General features: G+C 40.7%; 1 protein-coding gene across 3 annotated transcripts in view; it reads right to left on the reverse strand.

Annotated features, from left to right (window-relative positions):
• LOC134352116 (piezo-type mechanosensitive ion channel component 2-like) overlaps window positions 1-12,200 on the reverse strand; it is a 627,709-nt gene that overhangs the window by 187,589 nt on the left and 427,920 nt on the right. For 2 of the 3 annotated variants that reach the window (XM_063059328.1, XM_063059345.1), the window contains exons 9-10: window positions 11,027-11,161; window positions 7,514-7,552 (exon numbers count right to left, since the gene is read on the reverse strand). In XM_063059328.1, coding sequence (XP_062915398.1) covers window positions 7,514-7,552; window positions 11,027-11,161 — 174 coding nt within the window. The remainder of the gene's footprint in view (window positions 1-7,513; window positions 7,553-11,026; window positions 11,162-12,200) is intronic. The other variant, XM_063059335.1, reaches the window with a different exon arrangement.

Genomic DNA, 12,200 nt, shown 5'->3' on the forward strand with positions numbered 1-12,200 from the left:
TCCCGTCTGCGTGAGATGTGGGACATTTGAGAGACTTTGAACTTTTACTGTGCTCATGGACTTCTTCATCAAGTTATGGTATTGTTGCACTGTTGTAACTATATGTTATAATTATGTGGTTTTGTCAGTTTTTTTCAGTCTTGGTCTGTCCTGTGTTTTGTGGTATCACACCGGAGGAAATATTGCATCATTTCTTAATGCATGCATTACTAAGTGACAATAAAAGAGGACTGCGTGTCTTCATAATCTAAATTACAAGCAGGGTAGACGAAGGAGATGCAGTAGGCATGGTGTACTTGGATCTTCAGAAGACCTTTGACAAGTTGCCACACATGAGGCTGCTTAGCAAGATAAGAGCCCATGGAATTACAGGGAAGGTACTAGCGTGGGTGGTGCATTGGCTGGTTGGCAGAAAACAGAGAGTGAGAATAAAGGGATCCTATTCTGGCTGGCTGCCAGTTACCAGTGGAGTTCCAAGGGGGTCAGTGTTGTGACCGCTGCTTTTTACGATGTATGTCAATGATTTGGACTATGGGATGAATGGATTTGTGGCTAAATTTGATGATGATACAAAGATGGGTGGAGGAGTGGGTAGTGTTTAGGAAACAGAGAGCCTGCAGAGAGACTTAGATTGTTTAGGGGAATGGGCAAAGAAGTGGCAAATGAAATACAATGTTGGGAAGTGTATGGTCACGCACTTTGGTGGAAGAAATAAATGGGCAGACTATTATTTAGTGCCACTATATGCACTGTATGGGGATAGAATTCAAAATGCAGAGATGCAAAGGGACATGGGAGTCCTCGTGCACGATACCCTAAAGGTTAACCTCCAGGTTGAGTCGGTTGTGAGGAAGGCAAATGCAATGTTGGCATTCATTTCTAGAGGTATAGAATATAAGAGCAGGAATGTGATGTTGAGGCTCTATAAGGTGCTCATGAGACCGTACTTGGAGTATTGTTTGCTGTTTCACGATCCTTATTTTAGAAAGGATATACTGACATTGTAGAAGGTTCAGAGAAAATTCACGACAATGTTTCCAGGAATGAAAGGGTTACCGTATGAGGAACATCTGGCAGCTCTTGGGCTGTATTCCCTGGAGTTCAGGAGAATGAGGGGGGAAGTCTCATAGAAAATTTCCGAATGTTAAAAGGCCTGAACAGATTAGAAATGGCAAAGTTATTTCCCATGGTAGGGGATTCTAGGACAAGAGGGCACAACTTCAGGATTGAAGGATGTCCTTTTAGAACTGAGACATGGAGAAATTACTTTAGTCAGCGGATGGTAAATCCGTGGAATTTGTTGCCACGAGCAGCTGTGAAGGCCAAGTCATTGGGTGTATTTAAGGCAGAGATAGATAGGTTCTTGTTTAGCCAGGGCATCAAAGGGTATGGGGTGAAGGTAGGGGAGTGGGGATGACTGGAAGAATTGGATCAGCCCATGATTGAATGGCAGCGTAGACTCAATGGGTCAAATGGCCTGCTTCTGCTCCTATATTGTATGGTCTCATATCATTCGTCTGGGGCCAGGGTGAAAAATACAGTGCATACAGTGGCACTAGAAACTTTGTGAACCCCATAGAATTTTCTCTATTCTGCATAATTATAACCTTAAATTTGATCAGATCGTCATACACATCCTAAAACTAGATAAAAAGAACCCAGTTAAATAATTAACACAATAAGCATTACACTTGTTCATTTGGAACTCAGCAGGGCAGGAAGCATCTATGGAAAAAAGTACAGTTGACGTTTCAGGCAGAAACCCTTTCGACTCGAAACATTGACTATTTTTTCCATAGATGATACCTGGCTGGCTGAGTTCCTCTAGCATTTTGTGAGTGTTGCTCAGATTTCCAGCATCTGCAGATTTTCTCTTGTTTTTGATACTTGTTCATTTATTGGAAAAAAATGTTCCAATATTACATGTATTCATTGGAAAAAGTATGTGAACCTCTAGGGTAATGCCTTCTACAAAAGCTATTTGGAGTCAGATGCTCAAATCAATGAGATGAGATTAGAGATGTGGGTTGTACAGGTGCCCTGCTCTACAAAAAAGACACACAAAGGTCAGATAACTGATAGAGCCTGCTCTTCTCAAGAAAGATCTTGCCTTAATCAAAACAACTTTCAGAGGACCTTAGAAGAAGAATTGTAGAGGTGTATGAAGCTGGAAAAGGCTACCAAAGCATTCCTAAAGACCTGAGTGTTTATCAGTTCATAGTAAAAGAAATTGTCCATGAATGGAGGAAACTCAGTGCTGTTGTTACTCTCCCTGGGACTGGGCATCCTGCAAAGATCATACCAAGAGCACAATGTCCAACGCTGAAAGAGGTGAAAAAATCCCCAGGGTAAAAGCAAAAGACTTACATTCACCTATAGAATTTGCTAAAGTCTTTGTTCATGTATCCACTGAAAAACACTGAACAAGAATGGTGTTTGTGGAAGGACACCATGGAGGGAACCACTGCTCTCCAAACAAAAAACACTGCTGCACATCTCAAGTTTGCAAGAGACCATCTAGGTACTCTATAATGCTTCTAGGACAATGTTCTGTGGACTGATGAGAGAAAAGTTGAACTTTCTGGCAGAAATGCACATTGCTGTGTTTGGAGGAAAAGGGGCACTGCACACTAACACCAAAACCTCATCCTAACTGTGAAGCATGGTGGAACGAGCATCATGGTTTGGATCTGATTTGCTGCCTCAGGGCCTGGATAACTTGCAATATTGAGGAAACAATGAATTCAAAATTGTATCAAGACATTTTACAGGAGAATGTCAGAGTAGCAGTCCATCACCTGAAGCTCAGTAGAAGTTGGATAATGCAACAAGGCAATGATTCAAAAGACAAGTGTAAATCAACAACAGAATGGTTTAAAAAGAAGAAAATTTGTGATCTGGAACGGCCGAGTCAAAGCCCTGACTTTAATCCTACAGAAAAGTTGTGGAAGGACCTGAAGCAAGCTGTTCATGCAAAGAAATCCACCAACATCCCAGAGTTGAAACAGTTTTGTAAGGAGGAATGGCCTAAAATTCTTCCAAGCCAATATGCAACTGTTATTGGAAATGTTTGGTTGAAGTAATTACTATATGGGGGGGGGGGGTGGTCACACCAGTTACTCAAAAAGGTTCACATTCTTTTCCAACAAATGCATGTAATATTGGATCATTTTTCTCAATAAATAAATAAACAAGAATAATGTTTATTTATGGGGCAGAGTACTGACATGGATTGAAAATTGGCTGGCTATCAGAAAACAAAGAGTAGCGATTAATGGCTCCCTTTCGGAATGGCAGGTGGTGACCAGTGGGGTACTGCAGGGTTCAGTGCTGGGACTGCAGCTGTTTACAATATATATTAATGATTTAGATGAGGGAATTAAAAGTAACATTAGCAAATTTGCCGATGACACACAGCTGGGTGGCAGTGTGAAATGTGAGGAGGATGTTATGAGAATGCAGGGTGACTTGGACAGGTTGGGTGAGTGGGCAGATGCATGGCAGATGCAGTTTAATGTGGATAAATGTGAGGTTATCCACTTTGGTGGTAAGAACGGGAAGGCAGATTATTATCTAAATGGAGTCAAGTTAGGAAAAGGGGAAGCACAACAAGATCTAGGTGTTCTTGTGCATCAGTCACTGAAAGCAAGCATGCAAGTACAGCAGGCAGTGAAGAAAGCTAATGGCATGCTGGCCTTCATAACAAGAGGAATTGCATATAAGAGCAAAGAGGTCCTTCTGCAGCTTTACAGGGCCCTGGTGAGACCACACCTGGAGTACTGTGTGCAGTTTTGGTCTCCAAATTTGAGGGAGTGCAGCGTAGGTTCACCAGGTTAATTCCCGGGATGGCGGGACTGTCATATATTGAAAGATTGGAGCGACTGGGCTTGTATACTCTGGAATTTAGAAGGCTGAGAGGGGATCTTATTGAAACATATAAGCTTATTAAGGGATTGGACACGCTGCAGGCAGGAAGCATGTTCCCGCTGATGGGTGAGTCCAGGACCAGAGGCCACAGTTTAAGAATAAGGGGTAGGCCATTTAGAATGGAGTTGAGGAAAAACTTTTTCACCCAGAGAGTGGTGGATATATGGAATGCTGTGCCCCAGAAGGCTGTGGAGGCCAAGTCTCTGGATGCTTTCAAGAAAGAGATGGATAGAGCTCTTAAAGATAGCGGAATCAAAGGTATAGGGATAAGGCAGGAACTGGATACTGATCGTGGATGATCAGCCATGATCACAGTAAATGGCGGTGCTGGCTCGAAGGGCTGAATGGCCTACTCCTGCACCTATTGTCTATTGTCTATTATTGTGTTATTTACTTATTTGGGTTCTCTTTATTAAGCTTTAGGATTTACGTAAAGATCTGATCATATTTTAGCTCATACTTATGCAGAAACAGAAAAAATTCTACAGGATTCACAAACTCTTTAGCACCACTGTACAGTTACAAAAAGCATACATAGTTATGATAGCACATTTAGTTACAAAAAAATAGTAAGGGGCCTAGCCTGAAAATTGATGGTGTATGGGAGGTTGTCCTGGAGCCATGTTTCTGCCAGAGCAGGTACACAGCAGTTTCTTATCTCAAGCTGGTTCACAAGATGATGGCAAATCAGTATATCTTGCACTGGGTCAGCAGCAAGAAAACCAGCTTGTCTTCTAAGGAGCGAATACTGGAGAGCAGTACTGATGGGATGGGCCAGCCCCAACCCAGCATGAATTCCATCATGCCTGCCATGCCTCTTACTCTCTCACACCACCTCTGGCACCTTTTCCTCTGTGTAGCTGTAACAGGCGATGTTAGGGCTTGGTCTGTACGACAACCAAGGTCATGCAGCTTCCCTGCCATGTGTCTCACCAATGTATCAATGAAATGGGCTGTCAGTATTTTATATTACTCATGTCCAAAAGGGTCTTGCAATCACAAGAAAAACACTTAAGACATATATTTGCACCATTTGTTGGACCCAGAGAGGCTTCTGCAACTAAGCACGCTACTATCTTAATGGAAATGCCCACGTCAATGTTTTCATTCTTAACTGCTTCCGTTCCTCATTCGCCTTCTCCCCACCTTTTTATTCTGGCATCTTCCCCCTTCCTTTCCAGTCCTGATGAAATGTCTCAGCCCGAAACGCTAACTGTTTATTCATTTCAATGGAAGTTGCCTGACCTGCTGAGTTCCTCCAGCATTTTGTGTGTGTTGCTCTGGTTTTCCAGATTTTGCAGAATCTCTTGAGTTTATAATCTGCTGCCCCACTGCAAAGTCCCTTTGAAGTATGCTTACCCTTAAGAAGTTTAAATCTTCTCTTCTGCAGAAGTTCAGTGAGACCCTCTCTCACTGCTGCCCTCTGTGATCTCTGCTGCCCTCTGACTCTTCGTGTACTCACCCTGGTACCTCTCCTTCTTCCCTTTCTCCTATGACCCACTCTCCTCTCCTATCACATTCCTTTTCCTCCAGCCCTCTACCTTTCGCACACATCTCGCTTCACCCATCACCTTCTAGCTTGTATTTACTTTCTCCCATCTTTTTATTCTAGTGTTTTCCCCCTTGCTTTCCAGTCTGGATTGAAGGATCTCAGCCTGAAACAACGGCTGTTTGTTCATTTTCATAGATGTCGCTTAAGCTGCTGAGTTCTTCCCGCATTTTCTATGTGTTGCTTCCATTTACCATTTACCTTGTTTACAGATTATCCCCATGCTTACTCCAGTTTCATCCTATCAAATATATCCTCCCTCTCCCACCTTCCCTGCAGCTTCTTTCATCTCCTTCTCAGTTCTGATTTAAAATATTGACCCTCTTTCTTGATCTGGAGGAACTCAGCAGGTCAGGCAGCATCTATAGAAGGGAATAAACAGTCAATGTTTCAGGCCAAGACCATTCACCAGGACTGGTTAGGAAGGGGGAAGAAGCCAAAATATGAAGGTTGGGTGGGGGGGGGGGGAGGAAGAAGTACAAGCTAGAAGATGATAGGTAAAGCTAGTGAGTGGGAAGGTAGGTGGGTGGGTGAGGGGTGATGAAGTGAGAATCTGGGAGGTGATGGGTGGAAGTGGTAAAGCAGGAGGTGGAAGAAGATGGAATCTGACAGGAGAGGATAGTGAACCATGGGAGAAAGGGAAGGAGGAGGGCACAAATGGGCAAGTGAAGAGAAGGAGTAAGTGGGAAGCCAGAAAAGGGATGGATGAAAAGAGGAGAGGAGAGAGAAATTACTGGAAGTTAGAATGTTTTAAAAGATGTCATCTAGAGATAACTATTGCCAAGGTTCTGGGCAAAAACTACTGGTCTTATTCATAATGGTATCTTAATATTTTGGTAAGTGTAACGACCTCATTGAATGTTCAGTCCGAAGAAGGACAGTTCAGATCTCCGAATGTATCTTGTCGTGGAGAGGTGAGAATGCTGTCACTGCACTTTGCATTTTAATTCAAAATACAGTAAAATCTAAAAAATGAAAAATGCCAGAGAAACTCAGCTGGCCAGGCAGCGTCAGTGGGGGGAGAGAGACAAAAAAACAGATTTAATGTTTGTCTCCTTTAAATTTGAACAAATATGGTGACCTTTTATCCAATATTTTCATTTAATTTGATTTATTACTTTCAATTTTTTTTCGAGGTTTTAGATTTGATCAGAAAGTTTTTCTCTCCTCTTTTTTTTGGTTGTATCCTCAAAATGGACTGCCCAATCCCTTTTATTATTTGTTTTATTTGTTCTGTTTTTCTATATAGTGTAGTGGGTTTTTCCCTCTCTATTTAAAACCAATTTTTTTTCCTTTCTCCTTTTCCCCGGTAAGAGGAAAATTGTTCTTTTCTTTTTTTTATTATATATTTTATACTAGTTTAACAATATCTATGATTTTGACAGTGTCTATTTTAATTTTGGTTACTGATATATATTTGAACTAACTCTCCTCTTGATTGTATCTACGTTTTTTAAAAAATCAATAAAAAGATTGATAAAGAAAAGATCTAATGTTTGTCTTTCCATAGGTGCAGCCTGATCTAAAGTATCGATACTTATTTCATATTGCCAGCAGCCTTTTTTTCTCCCTCTGCTTAAGTAAATTTGCAATTATAACAAGTTTGATGTCAACATGCAATTAACAGCTACTGTGTGCTAGTCATTGGTAAAAGAAAAGTAATGTATTAGTAACTTCTGGCACAACTTAAATCACATTCCCCTACTGAGCAATTGGTTTGCATTACAAACGTTCCAGGTATCTTTTATTTTGCTCAGATAGCCCTGCTGTACATAGGAAATCATTCTCAATGTTAAATGTGCAAGATTTATGGAAGGAATTTATAAATGATAATTCGGAAATTATTCTTGGGGTAAAGAATGCCAATATACCCTTGTGAGAACATAGCACTTTTTTCTACAGAAGATTATTGTATGGAAATAATGTGACCAGATACAAAAAAAACTTGAGGAGTAAATAGCCTAGCAGTTGCAGGTGATTTAAAAATCTAGTCTTACAACCCTGGCAACCATAGATTTCTAAATCAGGTTTACTAACATCAGAGAAGTTGGAGTCATCATGGGTAATCGTAAGGAGCTGGAAGAGACAGAGATGAAAATGTTACAATCAAGCAAGCAATGGTCCATGCATACATAGAATTTTCAGCAATTAGAGCTTATTTCAATAAATCTCAAATACATATAAAGGATGAGTGTGGTTACAAATCTTTAATACTTCCTCCATATACGAAAATCTGTTTACTGACCATAGATTGGCCACAGTATATGGGCATACAATGAGATAATAGAAAATACTGCGATTGATTTTGAGATCAGTTGGTGTTACTCATTTTCATTTTTCCAGTCCAAATGTTTGATGTGTATCAGTGGTGAGTGGAACTCTGCATTAGGAAGACTTAAATGGAGAAGAAAACTTAATGGAGTAAACATTTTACAAATGATAGTACAAATTGGACAGGTCAAACTCAGGTGCAGATGTCCTTAAACGTTTGAGGGATCTGGGTCAAATGCGGGCAAATGGGATGAGCCTATATGGTGATCTTCGTCAGACCACTTAGGCCAAAAGGCCTGTTTCCATGCTGTTCTGTGTGACTCTATAACTCTAATGTTCTATAAATCCCTACTTCTACCTCTGTACAGTCCAACAGGAATGCAGATGGTGTGCTGAAGGTCAGATACCAGCACATCTGACCTCCTGCTCTACTACTAAATCCAATGGTGGTTCTGAATCATTCAGACCTGAAGGGCTGGCTGTCCTTCTCAATCACAACCAATGGGTCCAAACAGAGCCAATCTCAGTGAATATCTGAGTCAAACAAGGCAGCATCATTACTCTAACCCTCCTCTCAGTCCTTCCTGCTATATTGTTGTGGAGTAGACAATGGTCTATTTCTGCTCTTACGTCTTATAGCCACAAAAGTGAGCTGATTTTCAGAACTAACAGGAAAGTATTCAGCCAATGACTGCAACCTAGGTCACTCGACCCTCTGCAGAATAGTTATTAATGTTGGTCATCAGAAACTAGACACAGAGATGAACAAGTAATTTTCTGATTAATAAACAAAAATAGAGTTAACAAATATTACTATTCAGAAAGTTCTTATTCACATCAGCAAACGTATGCATGTATTGTATAGTTCAGACACTGATGTGCCTTTGTTAGTAACATTACAGGAGGAAAATCAATAACCTTTTATTCAATGTGAGTTTTACTTTCTTTGCTACTGAATTCTGGACAATGATTGTAAATATACACCCATCAGTATTGTGGCTACTGTGTTTACTATTAAATTTAGAGTGTGTAACTAAAGCAATGTTCACATGGACTGTGACCATGTGGCAAGCTGCCTTGTATAACTCCACTTTTCTGTATCATATTCTTTCTTCAATCTATTCACTTCCATGATCTCTGAGTGACACTGGTAAAATGATGAATTATAGTCAGTCCAAGTATCAACTACATAACACAGTAAACAAGATATTTTTTCTATTCAGCTCATATGACTGCAGACAATGCTAAATGAGCTTAAAGGGGCTGCTTCTTGATAGTGAATCTGACTTTAATGGCACCATTTACCATAACTGTGTGTCTGAATCCCAACGCATTGGCAGATTATAATGTCCTAATCCCAGGGCTCAGTTATGACACAGATTGAGCCTCAAAAATTGAAAGATGTTTCAAAAACGTATTTTAGTATTTCTGACACAATACCTTCTTCTAATTAGGTGTTTGGTACTGAAGATGAGGGGGAGGATCATAAGGGAGAGGTGTAGGGTCTGGAAGGACAGAGAGAGGAGGGTGAGGTGATGCAATAATGCCAAGAGGAGATGTTTGTTTTGCTTGTTGCAGCAAAACAAGGGGCCATAAATAAAAGATAGTCACGAGTAAGCCCAACAGGAAAGTTCAGGGGAAACTCATTCAGAGTCAAATGAAACTAAAGATGCTGGAAATATTCAGTAAGTCAGGCCACATCTGAAGAGGGAGAGAGTTAATGCTTCAAACAGATAACTTTCCATCATAACAGATACAATGTTCAACAGTACAGCACAGAACAGATCCTTCAGCCAATACTCTGCACTGAGCACAATGCCATTTTAAACTAAATCTCTTCTGTTTGCTCATGATCTATATCCATCCATTCCCTGCATATTCACTTGCCTATCTAAAAACCTCTCAACATCACTATTGCACCGACCTCTACAATACCCCCCACCCAACACCAGCAGCCCATTTCAAGCACCCTCAGTGCCCCACACTTCATCTTTAAACATTCCCACTCTTATCTTAATGCAGATCCTCTAGAATTTGACAATTCAACCCTGGAAAAAGAGATTCTGCCTGTCTACTCCATCATTGCCTCTCATAAGTTTGTAAACTTCTATCAGGTTTCCCATCAGCCTCCAACACTGCAGAGTTTGTCCAACCACCTTATAGCTCAAACCCTCTAATGCAGGCGGTGCCCTAGCAAGCCACTTTTGTCCCCATTTCCAAAGCCTACGCATCCTGCTCAGGCTGATGTCTTCCCAGCACTCTGAACAGTTCTGATGAAAAGTATCAACCTGAAATGTTAGTGCACTCTCCTTTGATGCTGTTAGATCTGCTGAGTGTTTCCAGTATTTCCTGCTTTAATTCAGATGCCCAGTAACTGCCATTTTATTTTTTTTATTTGTAGAAAAACAGGAATGTGGAACTTGCTACCACAAGGAAAAGATAGAAAGAACTGATCCACTAAGAGTAAATCAAAAGAAAATCTAGATAGGTTCAAAAAGAGGATTGAGAATTGACGGACATCTGATAAGGGGAGTCACAGCTGAGCGAAAGGAAACTCCCTTGAAAGTTAAATAGCAACAGAGACCTGCTGAAAGGGCGTTATCTCTGTATATTTCATTTTATGTCACCTATGCACCTATTCTTAAAAGTTCTAAAAAAATTGTTTAAAAATAAAAATTCACTGTTACTTCTGAAGTGATTTTCTGCCTTAATCTTAGCCAGGCTGGATGCAAAGAGATTTCAGATACAGAATTTTCTATTCAATTATATAAAATAACACACCCTCAATGTCTCATCTCTTCTCTCTTTATATATGACCACTCTGGAACGTATATTCTGAAGGGCTCATTGATGTACTGTAAACCTGGAAAGCGCTTGCAAATACATTTAAGTATTACCTTAATCCATGTAAAAGCAAATATAAGAGCACGTTGTCTCAAACAATAAGCAATCCAGCTTTTAGAACAACTCTCATAAATCTGACCTACATGCAAAACTGTCGCTGAACACATTGAACCAAATTTTAACCTATCAAATGTCTAATTCATTTTCTGAGTATGACTGACCTAAACAATATTGTATGGAAGATATATCAGAGTATGTTCACGTTACTGTATGCAAAACAGACAGGAAGTGGCTACAGACACATAAACCGTGTGGTCTAATACAAAGAATCAAATTTAAAAGTATCCCCTTACAGATTCTGAAGAACATCCTGACATTACTGAGATTGAATATGAACGTTCTCCGTATGGAGTATGGTATTCTAAAGGTACCTACCCTTCTTTCATCTGTTGCGTAATGCGCTGAATACCACAGACTACGTCTCACTTCAGCAGTGACTGGTGAATCATTTCTAAGCAGGTCCTTTTCTCCTTCTTCCTCATTTTCATTGTTGTCTTCCTCTTGGTTATTCTGTAAACGTGATTTAACAAAGTAGGATTTTACAAAGTTATCATCTATGTTGGCAAGTATTCTGAAGTTCTGTAAATATAGCAGAATTTAAAAAGGATCTAGTGCTTTCCTGATGTATATGATGAATAAACCCTTCTCAGGCTTCCAAGTTTTGATGACAAACTCTGCCATCTTCATCAGGGAGGACGCATCAAGGATGAATACAGCAGAGCTTGTCATTAAAACATTGGTTAAAATTGATACCAGTACCTAGCTGGATGCCCAAGGAGAGTTTATTCATCATAGCAGATATTCATTTATGAAAGAACTGGCTAAAGAAATTCCTCCTCAACTCTGTTATAAAAGAATGCCCCTCTATTATGAGGCTGTCCCCTCCAGTCTTAGACTCTCCCACCATAGGAAACAACCTCTCCTTAAGCACTCTGTCAAGGCCTTTCATCATTCGATAGGTTTCAATGAGGTGATCACTTAATCTTCTGAATTCTAGTGAATACAGGCCTCAGACGCTCTTCATATGACAAGCCATTAAATCCTGGAATCATTTTCATGAACCTCCTTTGAAACCTCTCCAGCTTCATCGCATTTCCTCTCCACCTCTGATTTGGATTGAACCTCTTCACCTGGAACAGTTCTGGGTAGCCTCCAACCTGATGGCATATGACCTGTCAGTCCATGGCTTCCTCTACTGCCACGATAAGGAGCAACACCTTATATTCAGTTTGATAGCCTCCAACTTGACGACATGAACATCGATGTTCTCAAACCTCTGGTAATTGCCCCCTCCCCGCTTCACGAAACATCATTCCTGTTTAACTCCCTCACCTTATCTCCTTATTTGCCCACTTGCCCATTACCTCCCTCTGGTGCTGCTCCCCTTCCCTTTCTTCCATGGTCTTCTACTCTCTCCTAACAGATTCGCCCTACTCCAGCCCTTTATCTCCAGCTCTTTACCTCACCCCTCCCCCTCTCCATTTTGCCCATCACCTACCACCCTGTACTTCTTCCACCCCTCCCCCCTATTACTCCTCCTCCTTACTTC

This window comes from Mobula hypostoma, chromosome 1, assembly GCF_963921235.1.
Source record: "Mobula hypostoma chromosome 1, sMobHyp1.1, whole genome shotgun sequence".
In the NCBI taxonomy this organism is placed as follows: Eukaryota; Metazoa; Chordata; class Chondrichthyes; order Myliobatiformes; family Myliobatidae; genus Mobula; species Mobula hypostoma.